This window comes from Podarcis melisellensis (assembly GCF_964234715.1).
Source record: "Podarcis melisellensis genome assembly, chromosome: 5".
In the NCBI taxonomy this organism is placed as follows: Eukaryota; Metazoa; Chordata; class Lepidosauria; order Squamata; family Lacertidae; genus Podarcis; species Podarcis melisellensis.
The window spans coordinates 85,154,338-85,175,933 of record NC_138537.1 but is presented as its reverse complement, the minus strand read 5'-3'; the positions used below and the strand labels follow the sequence as shown (position 1 = coordinate 85,175,933).

General features: G+C 44.0%; 1 protein-coding gene across 21 annotated transcripts in view; it reads right to left on the bottom strand.

Moving 5' to 3' along the window:
• The window catches only part of CAMK2G (calcium/calmodulin dependent protein kinase II gamma), a 176,901-nt gene that overhangs the window by 85,602 nt on the left and 69,703 nt on the right, over positions 1-21,596 (bottom strand). For all 21 annotated transcript variants that reach the window (XM_081913639.1, XM_081913628.1, XM_081913644.1 and 18 more), the window contains exon 3: positions 17,026-17,085. In XM_081913639.1, coding sequence (XP_081769765.1) covers positions 17,026-17,085 — 60 coding nt within the window. The remainder of the gene's footprint in view (positions 1-17,025; positions 17,086-21,596) is intronic.

Here is a 21,596-nt window from a genome sequence, read left to right as displayed (position 1 = left end):
TGTAGCCACACCCTACTGAGTCCAGCATTAGCCAAAGAGAGGTGCCATCCGAAGGTAAAGGCATGCCCTTCAAAAGGCTCTGGAAAAAGAAAAGTGACGATGTCCTCCTTTCCGAGTCCATTTCTTTAAAAGCACGTACCATAGCAAAATGGCAATGAGCGCTGTGATCCAAGAAGTCCTGGTTCGAATCCCATCCCATCTAGGAATTCACTGCGTGCCCTTAAAGCAGGCAAACCAGGATCTCACCCTTCTGGCTGTGTGCATTAATGGTAACACCACTATAACCAACCTTGCAGAACTGTCACAAGGTTAGCTGAGAATGTGTGTGAAGTTCTTCTGGACACCGCTGTCTAAATGACTATTTACCGCTATTTCTTCTTGGCATACTGCGCGGAACACAGCTTTATCCTAAATGGATTTCTGTGCTTTGGACTTTCCTCAGGTTGCATTAATGGTCCTCCTCTCTGTGTGTTTTACGGTAGGCAAACCTGCCCTGTATCCTCTCTCTTCAGAAAGACAATGTTAGATAAAAACCCAAGGGATTAGACCAGTACCAGCAGGTTCTGTTGCTAATGGACATTTGCCTAGAAGTGATTAGTCAGCTCATTGTTATTTAATTAACAGGCTACATCCTGGATAGTTGACTGTTAAGCTGCCCTTCTTTTGCAATACTCTCTGTCATAAAAGTGGTCCGTTGCATTTTCTTTAAATCGTTTACAGATGGAAATGCCGTGTTCTGTATCTTCCTATGGGCCTCCTTGATTCTGGTACCTTATATTTTCAAAGTTCCCCACTGAGATTCTCAACGAAAGAACTGCCCGTCCCTCCTGTGTGGTTAGGAGAGGTGGACTCGTAATCTGGGGAACCAGGTTCGCTTCCCGCCCCTCCACATGCAGCTGCTGGGTGACTTTGGGTTAGTCACACTTCTCTGAAGCCTCTCAGCCTCACTCACCCCACAGAGTGTCTGTTGTGGGGGAGGAAGGGAATGGAGATTGTTAGCCGCTTTGAGACTCCTTAGGGTAGTGATAAAGCGGGATATAAAATCAAAACTCTTCTACTGTTCAGATAGGAAGCGCCATCAACTTCCCATTGAATTTATATAAAACCACCTATGGAAGGTGGACAATCGAAAGAGAAACTTGCTTCCCCAATTAACAATTACCACGTTAACAATAATGGCATTTTAAAAACTCTTTACAACCAGGGCTTCCTTGCTAAATAAAACTGTACTCAACTCCATTTACACTGTTCATATGTAAGCCTGGTTATAGACCACAGTTAAGGAAATCAGTTGGCTGTTCAGTCCAAGCAGTCCTCACTTTGTTCCTCCTTTCCTACAATAGGAAAACAAACTATGGAGCAGCTGGCTTAGCATTATGTGCAAACAAGCATGCATGGTTGATTGGTTTCTAAACAAAAGCATGGACAAAAACTTGGGTCCCCGTTCATGGAGAGAAACAAACCATGAGTGTTGGCTCACATATGATGCTAAGATAGCTGCTCCATGGTTTGTTCCTTGCTCTAAGAAAGGAAGAGTAAAAAGTAGGGACTGCTCAGCTGCTTGTAGAAGTATGTAGCTCGTGCACCCACTAATTTCCCCAACAATTTAGCTAAATTTAATATAAACAAGGCCACTGGAAAGAGCTTCAAAAGCACAGCTTGAAAAGTGAGTGAATGGGCAACAGCATGGCAAAAAATAAATTCAGCGTGAATGGGTGTAAAGTGATGTACATTCACATATACAATGGAGATCTGAACTGGCTACGCCTATTGAGGAAGAAGATACTTGGGTTCTGGTGGATAGCTCAATGAAAACCAGGGGGGGGGTTTTCAGTCGGTACTCTCCAGAACTCAGTTCCGGCACCTCTCAGGTGGGCGTCATTGCTATTGTAGGACAACAAGGGAGGTGTTCATTGTGAGTTCTGCCACCTTTTTTTCTTTAAAATAACAATTAAAAAATAGCACTGGTGAAAGCCAGCAGCTTTGAAACAAGCAAATTCCAAACTCTGAAAATAAAACTGCCAATATCATAATGCCTTTATATAATCTATGGAGCAGTTAGATTTGGAATACTGTGAACAGTTCCGTTTGCTCACATCTCAGAATGGATAGGATAGAGAGCTGGAAAAGGTACGGAAAAGAGCAACCAAAAATAAGATAGAGGTTGAAGCACCTTCGCTACAAGGAAATGTTGAAGTATTTTTTCAAAGATTCAATGAGGCAATTTGGGGTGCGGCGGGTTGGGGGTGTTGGTAAGGACGGCAGAAGCAGACAGAATTACTGTGCGGAGAGAGATAATGATTTTGCTCCCCCATCACAGTCCTAATACTCAGGGTCAACTAATTAAATGGCTTGGCAGAAGATACAGAACAGACAAGACATCCATCCTGCTTCACAACCTGTATAGTTTATTAATCTGTTGTTATCATATTTTATTTTAACTGCAGTATGTTGTTTTGGGTTATTTGTAAGCAGAAAATGCCGACGGTACTAATGAATAATTAGTAAAATAAATCCATGCCTAATACATTGGTTATCCTCCAATTCGAATTAAGCCTGCTGGCCTCCTTTCATCTTTTTTCTTTAAACACACCAACACACAAACCACCACAAAAACTATGCCACCCACCATCACCTCCTCATTTTCAATCAGATACAGTGCTCTCTTTCACCCGCACAAACCAAAACCTTGAGGTTCACAAAGCCCCCCCCTCTCTCTCTCTCTCACACACACAGAGAGAGAGAAAGAAGAAGAAGAAGAAGAAGAAGAAGAAGAAGAAGAAGAAGAAGAAGAAGAAGAAGAAGAAGAAGAAATGGGCAGATTTCAATACTGTAGGAATCTCTCTGAGACATTTAGGCTGCTTAGGTGAGACTAATGCTGATGCAAACAGACAAGGCAGCATTGAAATGGGGATCTCAATTTCTTGCCCAGTAACTCCAACATTCTCTCTCTCTCTCTTTCTTTCTTTCTTTCTTTCCTTCTTTCCCCATGTCATGTAGTCTCCAAATTGCTCTGGAGATCCTTTTGCAACAAGACACTCTGTATAAATGCCAGGTACTCAGAGTCAGCACTAACCTCATCCCTGGGCACATGCCAGGCAGCCATTAGGCAGAATCTGCATCTCTCCATATCGGTAATGGCTCTCTCGCTGCCCCCCATGCATTAGCTATTGGGGGGCGGGGAGGCAGTTGCCCTACTGAACTACCGCAGCAAATTGAGTGGAGATGGGATAAGAAGAACAACCAGAATGAATTTACTCCAGCCTATTCCCTTCCGCCCACCCGCTTGCCAATCCACTGCCACCGTCCCCAACCTCAAAATACTACACTCAGCATTAAGGATGTGTTGAAGCTACAAATATAGAACATACACACAGGCTGACAGACGGCAAAGTGAGTGCTATCATCATCAGCAATGCAACTGATACACACATTGACACAGATGGCCGCCACCCACTCGCCATTTCCCCCCAACTGCTCATTATCCCAACACAGCCAGAAACGCGCATGGAAGAGGCTGTGAACAGCCCCGCCACATCAACAACACCCATTGCCAGCAAGACTCCCCATTGCACACCAAGATACAGGTTCCCAGTAGGAGTTCACCGTTCAGCTTTGGCTGTCAAGGGCAGCTCAGCTTCCCACCCCCAGCTTCTCCCTAATTATATTAAAACGGGCAGAGTTTTGCTGCAGCTGCTAAGGCAGCTTCCAGAAAGACTTTCCTTTTAATTAAAAGTTTGCTATTAAAAAGCATTAGCATGTGTAATGCAAATAATCCTTTGTAAATCATCTGCTCCAACAGCTAATGACGGGCTTCGCTGGAGTGGTAACGGGCGACATAAGGATGGTTAGCTAACAGGACACCGTGTGCAATTATTCACTAGTTCCTTGGGATTAACCCTCTTTTCCCCAACCAACACACACCCCAACCAACCGAGCCACACCAAAAAAAACATGCACTGCCTGCCTTTCCAAACTGAAGAAACTCATCCTGTTTTTCAGCATTGCAAAAGCAACCATTGGCAGCAGAAACACCCAAGACACAACTGAAGAGCCCTCTACTAAAAGGGAAAAAAGGTGTCGGGGAATTTGGGACACCACTGAGGGTGGGAAAGGGAGAGTCAAGTCAGAATCACTGCTGTTTGTGTAAGGGGCCAGTTCCCAGCCAATCCTGCTTATTTTTGCTAGCCGGGCCAAATCAAACCAACCTTCAGCACCTACGTGGCTTGAGGCCCAGCTATTTGAAAGACTGCCTCTCCCAGTCCCTACCAACCTGTGCCTTAAGATCTGCAAGAAGGCCCTGTTTGCACTTCCAGGAGAAGTTGTAGTTTGCAAGGTAACAGTGCAGAGAAGGGCCTCCTTTGTTGTGGCACTCTGGATCTGGAATTCCCTTCCCCTGGAGTTATGTCTGAGCATTCCCCCTGCTGTTTTTAGACATCAAGACAAATCTTTTTTATTCAGGTCTCTGGAGACGCTGATTTATGTGACATGTTTTTGCTGTTGGATTTCTGTTATATAATATTGTTCATTTTAATACTTTAATATTGTATTGATGTGTCATATTTTTATGAACTGTTGCTTACCACCCCGAGAACCCTTGGGTTGAAGGGTGGGTTATAAATCTGATTAATAATAAAACAAGAAAGAAAGCATGTACGGGTAAGGTTGCAGAGAATTGTAAAGGAGAGGGGAGTGGTGCATTTTTCACCTCTAGCACCAAAATTACTTTTGGCCAGCTAGACTAGAATGCTACACTTTCGAAGGGTGGACCTTGTAGGAGGTTCACTGAATGACAATGGAACCGTTTGGCAACCAGCTTCCTGCAGACATAATTAACGAAATTATCACCTAAGAAATCATCCGTGGAAAAATACAAGGAAAAATAATTCAATTTATAATGCAGTGACTTTGGAAGATGCATACATGATTCCAGGAGATTTGAAAGTTAAGAGATGGCAAAACTTTCCTTCCATCTGTTGTCTGTGTGGGTAGCTTTAGCCCAAGGAGAATCACTAAGTTATCATTAAAGTTCTGGCACCAGTGTTTAATCAACTAACTGATTAAAAGCATTTTGATAAATTAAAAATATGCCCTGAATCTAAAACTTTTTTTTTTTAGACGTACAGTGGAACGGTTTCCAAACGTCTTGGAAGCCGAACGCTGAAAAGTGAATGCTTCCGTTTTTGGATGCACCTCGGAAGTTGAACGGCTTCTGAGGCACGTTTCTCAATTTTCAACATAGACTTTGCTGACAGGCCTTTGATCCTCGGTTTTCAAATGTTTCAGAAGTCGAACTGTCTTCCGGAATGGATTACGTTCAAAAACCGAGGTTCTACTGTACAGTGGTACCTTGGTTTACGAACTTAATCCGTTCCGAAAGTACGTTCATAAACCAAAGCGTTCTTAAACCAAGGCATGCTTTCCCATAGCAGTGAGGGACTCAATTTACAAATGGAACACACTCAACAGGAAGCGAAACACGTTCTTATTCCAAGGCAAAGTTCACAAACTAAAGCACCTACTTCCGGGTTTGAAGCATTCTTAATCCAAGTTGTTCATAAACTATGCTGTTCTTAAACCAAGGCACCACCGTACTTACAAGAACTGTAGATGACAGCCAGCATCTTAAAAAGAAGCACACTCTCTCTACCATAAAATAGGACACATGTCTGTCCTAAAATAGTATTGTTAGGAGTTTGTTAGTCTTTTAAGATGCCATGTGACTTTTTACCAATTTATTCTATAAAGCAGGCTAGCATAGGTGCCTCTCAGTTTTGTTGGTAAGTGCCCCAAATGTGTGGAAGAAATAAATACTGTGGAAATGAACGATTTCTACATCTCTACTAAAATGGCCAAATGAGTGATGGAGGCTGCAGCTACCTTGCTAGTAGTGTTTCAGCTTACTTTTCTTTTAGCCTTTCTGATAGCCTCTTTTTCCCTGGGAATGCCCAGCCAAAAAAAGATAGATGTTCAAAGTCTGCATTGCCTTCTCCTATGGTTTTAAGGAAACCTTGTCTGCTGGCTGCAAGACTGGCAGTGAGTTCAGCAGTCCCATTAAATTTTGGAAGGCATGAAGAGAACCAATAGCAAACCAGAGATGCTGAGCAGTTGAGACATAACTTCTGGCAAAGACCAAGATAAGAAATTACACAGGAGCCCAAAGGCTCAATCAGAAGACAGATAATTCCCATACTAAGAATACAAAGATAAATGGGGAAGGAGATAAGGAGGAAAAATAAGGATATACAGATCCAAGAAAGTACTTGAAAGAAACCTAATTTCAATATGAAAGAGAGAGGGTGGTATCATTTGTGCCACCCAAAATCTACACCTGCCTACCACCAGTTAAGAAGTTGAGCTAAAAAGCAGGGGGGGACGGACAGATTCTTTAATTTTTAGGCAACAAACCTTATTAAGCCCCCCGCAAATTAGAGTTCCAATGTACCTCCGATCTCACCATGCCAAATCTCCCACCCCAACAAGCAGAATTCTATTTACTATGCTACATTGGCCACCCTCCTAAAACTTCCAAGAAAGGAGAATTCAAAACGTCCTCAAGCAACATCTTCTGATATCTCCACCACATCCCCCAGCGCAATGTGTTGCCTGGGAAGTGTTTTTGCAGAGGGGGAGGTTTGATACCAAGTAGGGGAGGGAATGAAGATTACTATTTTACCCTACAAACAACTCCTGGAACCATGACAACCCAGCCTTCTCTTCAGCAGCTGTGAGATCATTCCAAGACACAACTATTCAAAGCCGGAGCTGGGAAAACAGCAAACTGTGTCTCCTATCAAAAGGGACTCAATAGCAGGTCCTGTGCCCTTCCCTCATGACTCCAGGTTCACACGGGAAAAATGGAGTCACCCCATGCAGAAAGCATGGGGCACAAACGCTGGCTTAGCATACTGGCATGCAAAAGTCCATTGATGTTGCTTTGCGAAGGGAGAAACTGGGGGCACGAAACTGAAGGATGTCAGGAGCCAGAGTTTCCCAAGCTGTTCTCAAAAATTCTCTGCTTCTGAATCCATCTTAAAAGCGGTTTGGACACTCTAAACTCAAGGAAGAGGCTCCGTGCAAACTTTCAAGGTTGGGAAATGGATTCCTGCCTATGAAATACTCCTCCTACTTACAGAAGCACTGGTCTCTAAAATTGCATGTTATGAGTTTGGGTTATTGCTGCTTTCTGATTCCAGGTTCCACTTCACCCTCAGTACCCGTGAATGCTGGTGGGCAGAGGATTGGATTTTGACCAAGGTGGAGCTCACTTTGGGCCAGTTACCATCTCTCAGCATAATTTTTCTCACAGGATTCTTGATGCGATTACAAAAATTGTGAGGAGGGAACTCTGAGCTACTTGAAGGAAGGGGGGTGAACACAGATAGCATTATAGAATTGTAGTGTTGGAAGGGACACTGAGGGTCACCTAGTTCAACCCCCAGCAATGCAGGAATCTCAACTAAAGCATCCATGATGGATGGCCATCCAACCTCTGCCTCCAAGGAAGGAGAGTCCTGCAGGAGTTCTCACTGTCAGGAAGCTCTCCTGACCAGAGACAACCTTGGAGGGCCTAGCATGACATGGCCAAGCCACTGGGCACTGTGGGCTTCTAGAGAAGTCTTCTCCTTCTGGCTCCAGCTCACATTTTGATAGGGGTGGGTGAGGAAGTAGCACAGAGATTCCCTTTCTAGCCCTGCTTTCTAATCCAGAAAGAAAAGAATGCTCCCAACATGTTGTGCTGTGTACACACTACTTGCCAGATCCACAATTAAGAAGGGCAACCTCACAGCTGGCAAGGTTAATTATTTTAACCTGCCATTGTGACAAGAGGGTAGCCAAGGGATATTTGGGCCTTTCCCAAATGTCCAGAGATTATTCCCACTACCACCGTCTGGATATTACTCATATTCCCACGCCCATTTGGAGAACTGAACACACACAAAAACCATATACTTATTTATATGCGCTGTTGTCTCAATATTACAAGATTAATTACACAGGGTCAGGAGGCACCCAACATTAAAATAAAAAAACATTAAAGGGTTAAGGGAAGACAGTCTCTCCCCTCTTCTCAAACCCACAAAACAGAATGTAGTAAAAATAATCTCCATTTGGATGGTGGCCAGCAAGAGAGTGCTCATGAGGAATGTGAGAGTGAACTGGTTGCAAATCATACTTTAGTGAAGTTATGCACAAAAAGAAGAATTTCTCCCCCTGACTTATTTGCAAACAATGCACTCAGCTTTTGAGCTGCCTTTACTAGCCATAGCTCCTTTCACACCCCCTTCTTGTCCTTCCACAGAGATGGGTAGATTATGGTCCACTGATTGATCACTTGCCAATCTACAGCAAGTTGCTCCTAACATCTGCTGGTTATCATCATCATCATCATCATCATCATTTCTAAAGAATACTCTAAAGTGGGGAAGAGGGTCTTGTGGCCCTCTAGTTGATTTCAGACTCCAGCTCCCATCAGCCTGTCCAATAGACAGGGTCAATGAAAGTTATAGTCTGGCAAAATCTGGAGAGCTACAGGTTGCCCATCCCTGCCCTAAAGCTAGGTATTATTTGCAGCCTGTTAATTGGAATGAGAAGAGCGTACATTTGCAGCTCTCCTAGCTGAACTCATCAGAAAAGATTGATCTATTGGTGCAGCCAACCCTTCATCTGAGTGGGTTGTGGGTTTTTTTTTTTTGCAGTGTTTTAATTTGCATGAACAGTTCAAAAATTACTTCACTGGTATATACAGAGGTGGACACAGTGACTCAGTGATGCTTACTCCAATAGGAGATTCGTATTTTCCTCGTTTTCATGATGAAGACTTAAGTGAAAGGTATCTCTGCAGTTTAGAGTGCAAATTCCTAACTGTTGTGTAAAATTGCTATATCGCATTGTATATTCAGAACTATTGCATATATACATGGGCTACAGTGGTGCCTCGCAAGACGGAATTAATTCGTTCCGCAAGTTTTTTCGTCTTGCGAGTTTTTCGTCTTGCGAAGCACGGTTTCCCATAGGAATGCATTGAAAATCAATCAATGCGTTCCTATGGAAACCGCCTTCAGACCAGGTCCGGGGACAGTCTGTCCCCCGACCTCTTCTGAAGGCTGGGGGGGGGGGGACAAGGGCTTTTCTTCCCACCCCCAGCATTTTAAAAAACCCCGGGACAGCAGAAGACTTCTCTGCTGTCCCGGGGTTTTTTAAAATGCTGGCGGGCGGCAGCGCTGCAGCCCGCCAGCATTTTAAAATCGCCCCGGGACAGCGGACTTCTCCACTGTCCCGGGGCGATTTTAAAGCCCCCGGGAAGGCAGGCGGGGGGGAGCAAAGACTTTCGCCCCCCGCCTGCCTTCAGAAGAGGTCCAGGACCTCTTCTGAAGGCCAGCGGTGGGCGAAAGTTTTTGCTCCCCCCCGTCTGCCTTCAAAAGCCGTCCGGGATAGCGGGAAGCACTTCCCTGCTATCCCGGACCGCTTTTAAAATGCTGGCGGTGGGGAGCAAAGCCTTTCGGCCCCCGCCGGCCTTCTTGGACCTCTTCTGAAGGCCGGAGGGGGGGAAAGCTTTGCTCCCCACTGCCAGCATTTAAAAGAGGTCCCCGGAGATTTCCCTATGGGCTTTCTTCTTGCGAAGCAAGCCCATAGGGAAATTCGTCTTGCGAAGCAACTAGCAAACGGAAAACCCTTTCGTCTTGAGGGTTTTCTGTCTTGCGAGGCATTCATCTTGCGGGGCACCACTGTATTTATGTCTTCTTATATGTTAAAAGGGGGAGCTGGAGCGAACTGGTTTGTGTGCTGCTATCCATTTTTATCATTATTTGTGACTGCCAGGACTGACAATCACTCTTTTTTTGGTAGTAAACTGCCAAAGTCAACCACAATTTGACGACTCCTGGCCACAAGAGTTGTTCCAATTCGAATATAAGTATTAATTATGTGATGCGAAGAAAAAATGGGGAAAGGAGAAACTGGAATACCCCAAGGGTATTTTGTCAAACGAGTTCCCAGAGCAAAAAATGTGTTGAATCCTTAGATGTTGTTCTTATATTTTCAAAATCTCACCACTTTACGGTTCAACGTTTACGGTGCAAAGCCAGATTAACCATTCTGCAAAGTACTCTGTGCACTAGGACCCAAAGTGAAAGGGGCCCAACTTTTACCCCACAACAGCAACGGCAACCAGCTGAGCAATATATCACGGACTCAGAAAAATTAAGGAAATTGGTAGCTTGGCCGGTATAATAGAAATTGATGGTTGTATTCAACATTAAAACGAAGGAAAATACTCCGTCGGCACAACGATTTTTCCTTGCACAACTGAATGCTCTCCTTCTGCGCCAGAGAAGATTTGGGGGTAGCTAGCATGGAGCGTAGAGGGAAAGGGAAGAACATTCAACTGCACTAACACTAATCCTTGCACTAGTGCTAATATTTCATCCAGTACCGTGCTGATTATTTTATGTGTATTCTGCTTTTCAGCTGAATTATTGATTCATCAAGCTATTTCACACTCCAGAGGAATTGTCTTCTTTCTTTCCAAATCATCAGAAATCATCTTAGATGTTTCACAGTATGTAAATTCACAGCACAATCTATACATGTTCAATGGGGTTTTGCTCCCAGGTACATGGGTATATGAGTGCAGCCTCAATCATCGCTGGTTAAAAAGCATGCACGCAACTGATTGAAACATTTATTTGCTGCCACCTCTTCCTGCAGTTCCAGTGCTATTCACTATATGTAACCTTCATGGACATCCATTACATAGAATCTGAGGGTATATGCAGAAATTGAAGCACTCAAATGATTTATTTATTTATTTTGGAAGGTTGAAAGACCTCTGTGCCATTATGCTCAGTAAATCTAAAATTCAGAACCACTTATGTCAAACACTGGACTGATGCCCCATTCAAGAGCACACACGGAGGTTGAAGAGGCATGAAGCCCAATAGCAGAGTCAAAGCTTCCTAGTTAACGTGGTTCAATTATACTCAGCTTCAGTCCATTTAAGTTTCTCATTTGGTTTCCCAAGGCATCATACCTGGACCTGTTGCCTGCACTAAGTTCTTCCTAAAAGGTAAAGGTAAAGGGACCCCTGACCATTAGGTCCAGTCGTGGCCGACTCTGGGCTTGCGGCGCTCATATCGCTTTATTGGCCGAGGGAGCCGGCGTACAGCTTCCGGATCATGTGGCCAGCATGACTAAGCCGCTTCTGGCGAACCAGAGCAGCGCACGGAAACGCTGCTTACCTTCCCGCTGGAGCGGTACCTATTTATCTACTTGCACTTCATGCTTTCGAACTGCTAGGTTGGCAGGAGCAGGAACCGAGCAACGGGAGCTCACCCTGTCGCGGTGATTCGAACCGCCGACCTTCTGATTGGCAAGTCCTAGACTCTGTGGTTTAACCCACAGCGCCACCCGTGTCCCTGCCCAAGTTCTTCCTAGGCAAGCATTAAATGTCAGCGCTAGCTTAATAAAACAAATTTACATTTTCCCAGGAAGAGATAAAGCATCAGCTCAAGGTTAGCTCGCCTACGGCATTAAGGAATTAACATGACGGTGGCAATGCTTGATGGTGGAACCCTGTGGAACGCCTTCCTGTCAGGTGTCAAGGAGATGTGTAACTATATAACATTTAGAAGACATCTGAAGGCAGCCCTGTACAGAAAAGCTTTTTAAGGTGTAATGCTCTATTACGTTTTTATATATGCCGGAAGCTGTCCAGAGTGGCTCAGGAAACCCAGTCAGATGGGCAGGGTACAAATGTTGTTGTTGTTAAACTAAAAGGTTACAAATAGAACAGTGCCATCGCTCAAAATCAGCATGCCCCACACATTACAATCCTGCAATTGGGGCAGGAGGAAAGAAGAAGAGGAGGAGGAGTTTGGATTTGATATCCCGCCTTTCACTCCCCTTCAGGAGTCTCAAAGCGGCTAACATTCTCCTTTCCCTTCCTCCCCCACAACAAACACTCTGTGAGGTGAGTGGGGCTGAGAGACTTCAGAGAAGTGTGACTGGCCCAAGGTCACCCAGCAGCTGCATGTGGAGGAGCGGAGACGCGAACCCGGTTCCCCAGATTACGAGACTACTGCTCTTAACCACTACACCACACTGGCTCTCAAAGAGGGGGAGAGAGGGCATATCTAGAGAGAAAACAACTTGGATGTCCTCTTCCATTTGTAAAGTTGGCTGGCATGACTGCATCCCCATGCAGCGTTCCCTCATCCCCTCTGAAAAGCCTAGTATACAATTCATGCAGTGTAGTGTGTTCCTCTCCCTCTGGCTCCACATCACTGGCTACTGTTGGCAAGCAGGCATGGCACTGGCGTAAAAATGCCAGGCCTTCAGGTAAATTGCATTTGGTATTTCAGAGGGGGAAATGAGCCTGCTGCTTCTAGTGGTAGCCCTCTTTTTCTAGGAAAACTTTATTGCAGACATAAATGAGGTTGGGTGTGACTTAAAGTGATCTTCTTCAGAAGTATAATCCGGCCAACTTAGCTTTCCAAAGCAACAGAGGAAATCCAAATTGGGGCTTTCTTTTCCCTTGCTTAAAAGAGAGAGAGAGGTCGCTTTACCACACACCCCCGCCTTCCCCAATGGTGCATCACAAAGAGACTGACATGATGGGCAGCTTTCCACAAAGCTGTGGAACAAGCAACAATCCTACTGCTGTTTGGCAGATTCAGTAAATAACGTGGTTTTGTCCCCAAAACCGAACTTTGTTTTTTCCTCTCTTTTCCCCCAGTTCAAGTTGAAGTTTGTTCCCACGATCCCACCACTTGTTGCAGCCCTTCAGCGAACCCTCCAAGCGAACAATTATCCTGCTCCCTGTTCCGTGGGGTGACAGGAAATAAACCTGCTCACAGGATGATAACCATGGAAACACAGGCCCAGAGTGAGTGGAGCTCTCCAGCAACAGACAAAGGAACTTGCAGAGTAGAAATAAAAGACAATCAGCTCTCCCCATTTACAGAAGCTAATGGTCAAAGGGGCCAGGGATCTGGCAGCTTAAGAGCTCTGCATCTGAGACTTCTGGATCTTCTGAATGCAAGACTTCAAATGAATGCTCAGGGAGAGCGGCCAAGGAATGGATGTGGGGTGAGTCCCAAGAGTTCAGTGGAGGATGAGTATGTTAGGCAACAAGTCCCCTGTTCAACAGTTTGGACTGTGCAGCAATGGATGCGTACATAGGGAATGGCTCGCTGGTGTGGTTCTTTTACAGCACATCACCTTTGTTGGGGAGCAGGTTTGTAAACTGCCTATTTGGCGGCAAAAGCAGGATTCCCAAACCCATGGCATGCAAAGCATTGAGTGGGGTGTGGAAGAGTGTGTCTGTTGCATCTGCAGGGCTATGCTTAATTCTTTCCTTGTCTGACATTTTCTTCTACAACTGTCCACTTACTCATCTGCTTTTCCCCACTTTATTTTAATGAAGCTTCTACCTGCCTTTACATTTTGGAAAATGCCTTAGGAAACACACACAATAACCAAACTAAAAGGGTGGAGCAGATAAAACAGATTTAGATTAAAATGCCTAGGACAGAAAGCTTAGGCTGCCAGAACTAATGCTTGACAGGGAAGAAAATATATTTTTGCACTGTGGTGGAAAGCCTTTGGGGAGGAGGCAAGAGGGTTCCACAACTTCGGTGCAGCCATAAAGAAGACACTTTCTCATGTCCCAATCAATAAATGCAACTCAGATGGTGGTGGGACACAAATAAGAGCCTCTCTAGAAATTCTTAACAATGGAACAGGGTTCATATGGAAGAAGTCTTTCAAGAGTCATAATGGCCAGTCTGAATTGGAGCTGGTATAGTTCTTGGAACAAACAAGGAAGTTGCATGGTGAAAACAACTGGATCCAGACAGCTCTTCTGAGCCAGCAGAGGTTTCCAGACACTTCTCAAAATTCGGTCTCCCCAGCCCTATTGAAGATCTACACTTCTCAAAATTCGGTCTCCCCAGCCCTATTGAAGATCTCTACAGCTTCCAACTAGGGTTACTGGGAAATGCAGTTTCCCCAGTGCTGCTGGCGCTTATTAGCAGCCCTGGGAAATGTAGTTTCCTCCAATATTCCTGGCTAGTGACTCACAACCATGGCTACATGAGAGGCACCAGAGAAGGGAGCCAGGAGAGAGGTACCTTCCTCTGGCTCAGTCTCATATCTGCACCACCAGAGCAGGAAGACTGATAAGCCAGTAGGTGGAAGGCAGGAGGAGATTTGCAGGAGATGTTTGCACCATCGCTAGTACAAAGTCCTCACCGCATGTTAGTGAGAAATCAGACTAGATCTTTGGGTTGTAACCTGAAGAGCAAGCAGCTATGAACTTCCAAAGCAGGGTGACAGTAAGGTCTCCCAAGCATATGACAGCACAGCCCTTTACGGCCTTTGATAATTATCTACTCATTTGCTCATCATGTCATACAAAAGAGTCCAAAGGCAAAAGTAAAGATACAAATATAAATAGGAGGGCAGGTGGAGGGGGGGAGGGGAGGAATCACATATGAGATTAAAAACACAAGCAGCAAAGCACCAAACATGATCACACACAACTTCATAGAACAATAAAAAACGCCACATTCCCCAACGTCAGCATGATCACCATCAAATTAATTAATTAAAAGATGCCCGACAAAGCTGTGCGGGAAAATCAATCAAATGTCTGGGAGAAGAGGAAATTATTTTCCTGGAGCCAGAAATATATGCAAGCCAGACTCCAAAGTTCCCTGCTTCGTAGTTCCAGAATTAGTTTGCTGTTGTTGTTTTTTTAAAAAGGGGAAAACACTGGAGTTAGCTGAGAGAGGCATGTGTGGGGAATTAAGAGATGGAAACACCACGACCAGAAAAAGGAACCACGTCAGATCCCTGCGCCTGAACTAACTTTTTTACAGGGAGTCTGAGGAACGGAGGCAAAATTATGGTGGGATTAAATTCTAGGCCAGGGGCTCTCCGGCGGCAGTCTGCCACATTCATTCAGGTTGGTGGCTGAAAATGGGAGACAGCACTTCCATCACACTAAATATTCATATTGATTTTAGCTGCACTTTTACTGGTTCTTTTATTTCTTATGTTGCATCTTATAGCATTACAATTTAAATTCAATGGAATACAATAAGGTACAAGATGCAATAAACAACAGGATCAATGAAATTACAATTAAGACTCATACAACATCTAGCACAGCACACGACAGCGCAAGACTACAATGGGTGGATGGGGTAGTGGTCCACCAAGACCCTCAGCAATTTTCAAGTGGCCCATGGCACACACAAAAAAATTGGAAACCACTGTCCCAAGCCTTCTTGACAAAATAGAAACTGGCAAATCACCAGGTCTAGATGGCATCCACCTAAGAGTTCTTAAAGAACTGAAGGGTGAAACTGCTGATCTAACAAAAATAAATGACTTGTTCGAAAGATCAGCCTCCATAAAAGGGGACAAGAAAATGGTTGGTGGTCACACCGATTTTTAAAAAAAGGGATCCAGTGGAGATACTGGAACTTTCAGGCAAGTTAGCTTAAACATAAGATCTAGCTATACTGATAAAAAGCGGTAAGAGTTAAAATAGCCAAGCATACAGAAGAACAAGCCTTGCTGAAGCAGAGCCAGAAGGTCAAGTTGTGTGTGGAAACTGTGAAAAAGCCCAATTCCATGCTAGGGATAAATAGGAAAGGAACTGAAAAGAGGACTGCCAATATCATGATGTCATTATAGGAATGTATGGTGTGATCACACTTGGGAGTACAGTGTACAGTTCTGGCCACCTCAACTCAACAAGGACACTGTATAGTTGAAAAAGGTTCAGAAATGGGCAACCCAAATGATCAATGGGAAGGAAAAGCTTCACCCTTTAGGACTTTTTCGTTTGGAGAAAAGGCAAGTAATTATGCATGGCATGGGGGGATAGGATAGAAGGTTTCCTTCCTCTCTCACAATACTACAACTCAGGGCAGCTGACTGCTGGAAGATTTGGGGCAGAAAAAAGGAAGTACGTCTTCAAACAAACTGTGGAACTAACTCCCACAAGAGGCTATGGTGGCCATTTACTTGAGTGGCTTTAAAAGGGAATTAGACAAATCCATGTAGGAGAAGGCTACTAGACCTGATGTTCTACCTCCTATGTTCTACCTCCACTGTTGCAGGCAATATGCTTCTGGATTCCAGTTGCTAGAAACTACAGGCAGGTGTCTGTTCAGCCCCTGTAAAGAACAGGATGCTGGTCCAGACAGACCTCTAACTAGATCCAGCAGGCTCTTCTTAAGTCCTTATGGAAATGGGTAAGGAGCTGTGCTGGGCACCGGAATGCCATTTCCATAGAGCAGAAGCCTTGGGCTTGTGAGGCTTCAGCAGGGATGTCCAACACCATTCTAAGTTTCCGTTTGCTAGGATGAAGTTCGGAGACCCTCTTCTAGGAAAACGCTATTCATTTCAGAGATAGCGCACGTGCATGCCCAAGGACAGGGCCCTATAAACAGTGGTCAGTCATACAGCTAAATGAAACCTCCATATTTCAGGGGCAGTATACCTCTGAATATCACCTACTGGGGAGGGAAGAGGAAGTATGTGACCTTCATGCTTTGCTTTTTCTAGCTAGCTGCGCTTTGGTCTGTTCCAGCAAGCAGTTCTCATTCATGTAATGGATCCCTTCATTGAATATACCCTAGAGCAGAGCTAACCAAGTAAGCAGTCAGGGACAAGCCAAAGGGAGTGCAACCACTCTGTAATGGCAACCACTCTCTTTCTTCTGCTTGGGTGTGGAGGAGCTGAGGAGGCAGGTCAGGGGATGGGCTGATAGTGGTGAAATGCACTTTCTCTGAGGAAATGTCTTTCGAAGAGGAGGACAGAGGTAATTGCCCCTCACCCTGAGGTAGGCTACCCAAAATGTTCCTCCAGCACAAGTTATCGCTCTCTACCCACCTGGCTCTGGCCCCCACAAAATGGCTCGCTCACCATTTGAAAGGAGAGAAAATTCCAACAAGCTTCCTGTCCCTGCTGAGCTAAGGAATTTGAAGACTTTTCTCCCATGCTACTTACCGATATTTGGGTGTTTTAACAATCGGCAGATTCGAGCCTCACGTTCCAGTTTCTGGTGATCTAAGAGTAGGAGAAAATAAAATAAAGAGTTAGTTGGCAACTTCTGCTCCAGGGCCCTCGCTCTGATCTAAACAAAAAACCAGACAGACACACCAACAGACCAACCGCAAACGGGATGTGGCGGATGTCTGAGAGCAGCCTTCTCTTCCTCAGAACATGCCTTCCTCCAGGATGGCAAGCAACCCTGACAATATTTATATTGAAGGTCGGCAGAGATAGCGTTAACGCGCAAATGACATGGTACTTTTCTATGCGAAAGGAATTGCTTTAGACGGCCCGTTCTTTCATTGTGTGAGACTTTCAGTAGTTATACACGAGACCTGAGTATCTTTTCTAAGGCATATATACTTAAATGTGTGTTTAGGTATTTTTCTTTAAAATTCAAATTATTCTGGGTTCAGATTAAGCAGTTGAATGAACATTTTGTCAAGGCCAGACCGAGACATTTTGGCACCTGAGGCAAATCCCAAAATGGCAGCCCCTCCTCCCACCAGGGAAGAAGGGATGAGTGCCAAAGATCGACATCAGGAAAAAGGTGTGTGTGGGGGGAGGTCAACACCAGGATCTGTTGCCCCTGGGGAACTTGCAGCCTGAGGCAGTCACCTCACCTGGTCTCATGTGTGGGGCAGCCCTGCTTTTTGTTGATTTGTATAATTTGGGTGTAGAACTAAGTTCCCTTGGTGCAAAACATGAACAGAACTTGATATCAGGGAAAATTATTGCTTTGTTTTTGTTACGTATTCTGTGTTTTTATATTGTAATTTATTGTTGTGAACGGCCTTAAGATCTGCAGATGAAGGGTGGTATACAAATTTAAAGAGTAAAACTAAGACTAAGAATAAAAGATATTGGGAAACGGTTTACAGAAGAGAGTAGGATAACGAGTCTAGTCTCAAAAGCCAAAGAATTCACCCTTAACCTGTTTCTAGGACAGATCTACAGAAGGTTAGGGTGGACAATCTAAACCCACAATCGTAATGTGGAATGGCTTGGAGGTGGGGACCCAGAAGTGCTGCCAGTTATCTTTATATCCTAAGGAGGACATTCATCGCAACAGAAAAGCAACGTCAGTTCCAACAGGGTTGTCATCTGGACTAGAAAGAAAAAGCATCGAGGCAGCAGCTTCTCCATAACCCTGAAAAATCAGACATGATGTGTGTATGGGGAGGGGGAGGTTAGGGAGGGAGAAGATGCCAGAGGGCCCTTTCTCGTCACCAAGGATCAGACAGAGAAGTGATTTGTCAACTCAGTGATCACGTCCCTTCTCTAACAGCAGCAAAAGGGAGAAGATCATCAAGCAAGGTGAAAACAAGGCTTGAAAGTCAACGAGGAAGACTGGAGTTTTTTTAAAAGCAATGCTGGTGCTGACTTTGCCAATGGTAGAGAGTTAATGCCAGGATTTGTTTGCTTGTGTAAAAGGAGGGAGACTGCCTCCAACCTCAGCATGCACACACGTTTATTGCACCAATATTGAGCCTGCTTTTCTCTCCCAGGTCAGAGAGATCAAAGTCAGGGGCTCATGATCAACAAGCTGAGTTGCAGAGGGGTTTCAAGAGGAGCTCCAGCCCCAGCAAAGAGCTGTTGTTATGGGTAGGAGAAAACCAACCACCAAAAAAGTGTCAACTGCGCCTAGTGGTTTTTGGAAGGCCTTCCATTTCACAGAAGACAGGGAGGTCTCATGCACCTTCAAAAACTGTTCAGAAGCAAAATATTTCAGTAGTAGTACTATTACCACTGCAGCACAAAGTCGCATCACCCTGCCACTCTTCCTATAATAACACTTCTCCCCCAAACTAAGAATTAGTCCTAAGGATCACATCAAGCATCCCAGGGCAAGGAAGGGAAAGTGCTTGAGCTGCATCAAAATGCAGCGTTTCAGTTTCAGTTGCAGAGTATGCAGAGTTGCAGTTTCAGTTGCAGAGTATGGAGAAAATGAAGGATAAAGTGCGAGACTGGTTACACTACGCTCAGATTAAAGAAATTTTTTTAAGTGATAAAAAGTTAGGGTTCCAGGTGGAGAAATCGAAGTTGGAAACAGAATTGTTAGAACCTAAGACTAAGGCACTTTCAAGAATGTATAACTTGCTGTTGAAATGGAATACACAAGATGAAATGGTTAAGTCGGCTATGATAAAATGGGCACAGGATATTGGGCATAACATTATGTTTGAAGATTGGGAAAGGTTGTGGACCACTGGGCTGAACTTTACTGCATGTAATGCTTTGAAGGAAAATGTAATGAAAATGATATACAGATGGTACATGACCCCAGTTAAACTTGCCAAAATATACCATTTGTCTGATAACAAATGTTGGAAATGTAAAGAAAATGAAGGAACATTCTTTCACCTCTGGTGGACCTGCCCTAAGGTGAAGGTCTTCTGGGAAATGATATATAATGAGTTGAAAAAGGTATTTAAGTATACCTTCACTAAGAAACCAGAGGCCTTTCTTCTGGGTATTGTAGACCAGAAGGTGTCAAAGAAGGATAGAACACTTTTCATGTATGCAACAACAGCAGCAAGGATACTACTCGCTAAGAACTGGAAAACTCAAGATCTACCCACACTGGAAGAATGGCAGATGCAACTGATGGACTATATGCAATTGGCGGAGATGACTGGTAGAATCCGAGACCTGGGAGAAGAAAGGATTGAAGAAGATTGGAAGAAATTTAAGATTTACCTACAGAAATATTGTGATTTAGTGGAATATTAAGAAGGATGCTTGGTTATAAATAATTGGCCATCATTAAATTGGATCAGAATTTGATGATAAGAGAGATTAAGAGAAACAAAATTTGTAGGAGAACTATTATATTGTATTTAAATATGTGGTTATAAAATTGAAAATAAGATGATAATTTGCTTGATAAAAATTTATTAATGATGTAAGTGGGAGCGGGAGATGTGAGGAAGCCCAAAGATGTTATGAAATCTTGTAAAAACAAAGTAACGCTGTTTAATATTTCTGTATTTCTTTTATTAAAAACTCCAATAAATATTTATATTTAAAAAAATGCAGCGTTTCAGAAGCAAGGAGCAGAAGTATCAGAAGGTCTCCTCCCTCACACCCAAAAGATGCTTCAAACTGTGCAAGCAGAACCTCAAAAGATCTAGTGCAATGATCAGCAAGTATGAGAACAGCAGCTGAACAGCAGAGCAATGCGGTTCTTTGCCACTCCAACACAGTGGAAGAAAAATACTGATTAATCTTTTATATAGTCTAAGAGCCTTTCTGCACATTATGTAGCTGTGGCTGCAGATTTGGCTGCAATGCTGATCTATGTGTCACACAAAACAAGGTGGTAGAATTCTGGATGCTTCCACTTCAGACAACAAATAGGGGGGCGGGGCATGCTTTTGAACACCACCATCCATATGTAAAGACAAAGCCATCAAAAGTAGGTCTTCAGTGAGAAGACCCTGCTAGGATACTTCCCCCTCTTCATGGGTTAGTTTTCTCAAGGCAGGTAGTAGCCTGTGTGAATGTTCCAAAAATATTAATACCACTCCCCACCCGGAATCTGATGTGCTCATCTCAGCCTCCTAATTCATTGCGCATGGCCTGCATCTTCAACCTGCTCCTGGGGGTTAAATGTTGGGGGCCCCCTTTTTTGTCTGCATTCACAAACAAATGCAAACCTGCTTCTATGGAAAGCGTCGGCTTTGGATTTTGGCCAGCAAACTGCTCATACAGCTGGACATAGGCTCACAGAAAGGGCAGAAGGTTTCAGTATGTGACTGCAAAGATATGTATATGGATTAGGGACTGAGAAGTGACCATGCGCCAACAACAGGCCATAAGAGTCCCACAACCTACAATATTTTTTTTAATTGCCTATTCTATTTGTCATTAATCACACAAACTATAAGGGCTAGAAATATGCTTCTCAAGAAACCAACAACAATAGATAAAGATTTACATACCGCATTCCACAACTACAGAAATGAAGAGCTCCAATTTATAAACCTTTGTGAAACATGTACCTGCATATAAATCTGTCCTGTGCATTATTATTTCCTGCTTGATTAGTACACCCAGCTATCTTTTTAAATACCATAAAAGGGAAAGTTTCCAAGGTTTTCACTGAATAAAAAATATTGGGCCAAAGGAGAGCTGGACAGTGAGGGGACTAAAAACTTAGCCAACACATGCCAACCACTTGAAAGGAGAAGTATACGCTAAAGCTAAAGGGATGACTTTAAGCACTTTATGAAGAAGTCTCTATCCACCTACTCCCAAAAACTTTATTATTGTAACCTTGAACCCTCTCTCAATGCTCACCTGTCAAGATTCAGCAACCATTTTTAAGAAACTTGCTGATGAAAGTCAATTGTAAAAAACAAACCCTTCTCTCACTAGAGGAGAGTTGTGCCTGTTGTCACCACCCAAAGATCTGTAGGTGATGTCCACTGCTGAAAAACGAATTTCCGATAAACTGATGGCGATCATGTTGGCCCAATGGGTGAGTTATGTTTGCAGTGAACCTGTTTCTTAGGGCAACAATG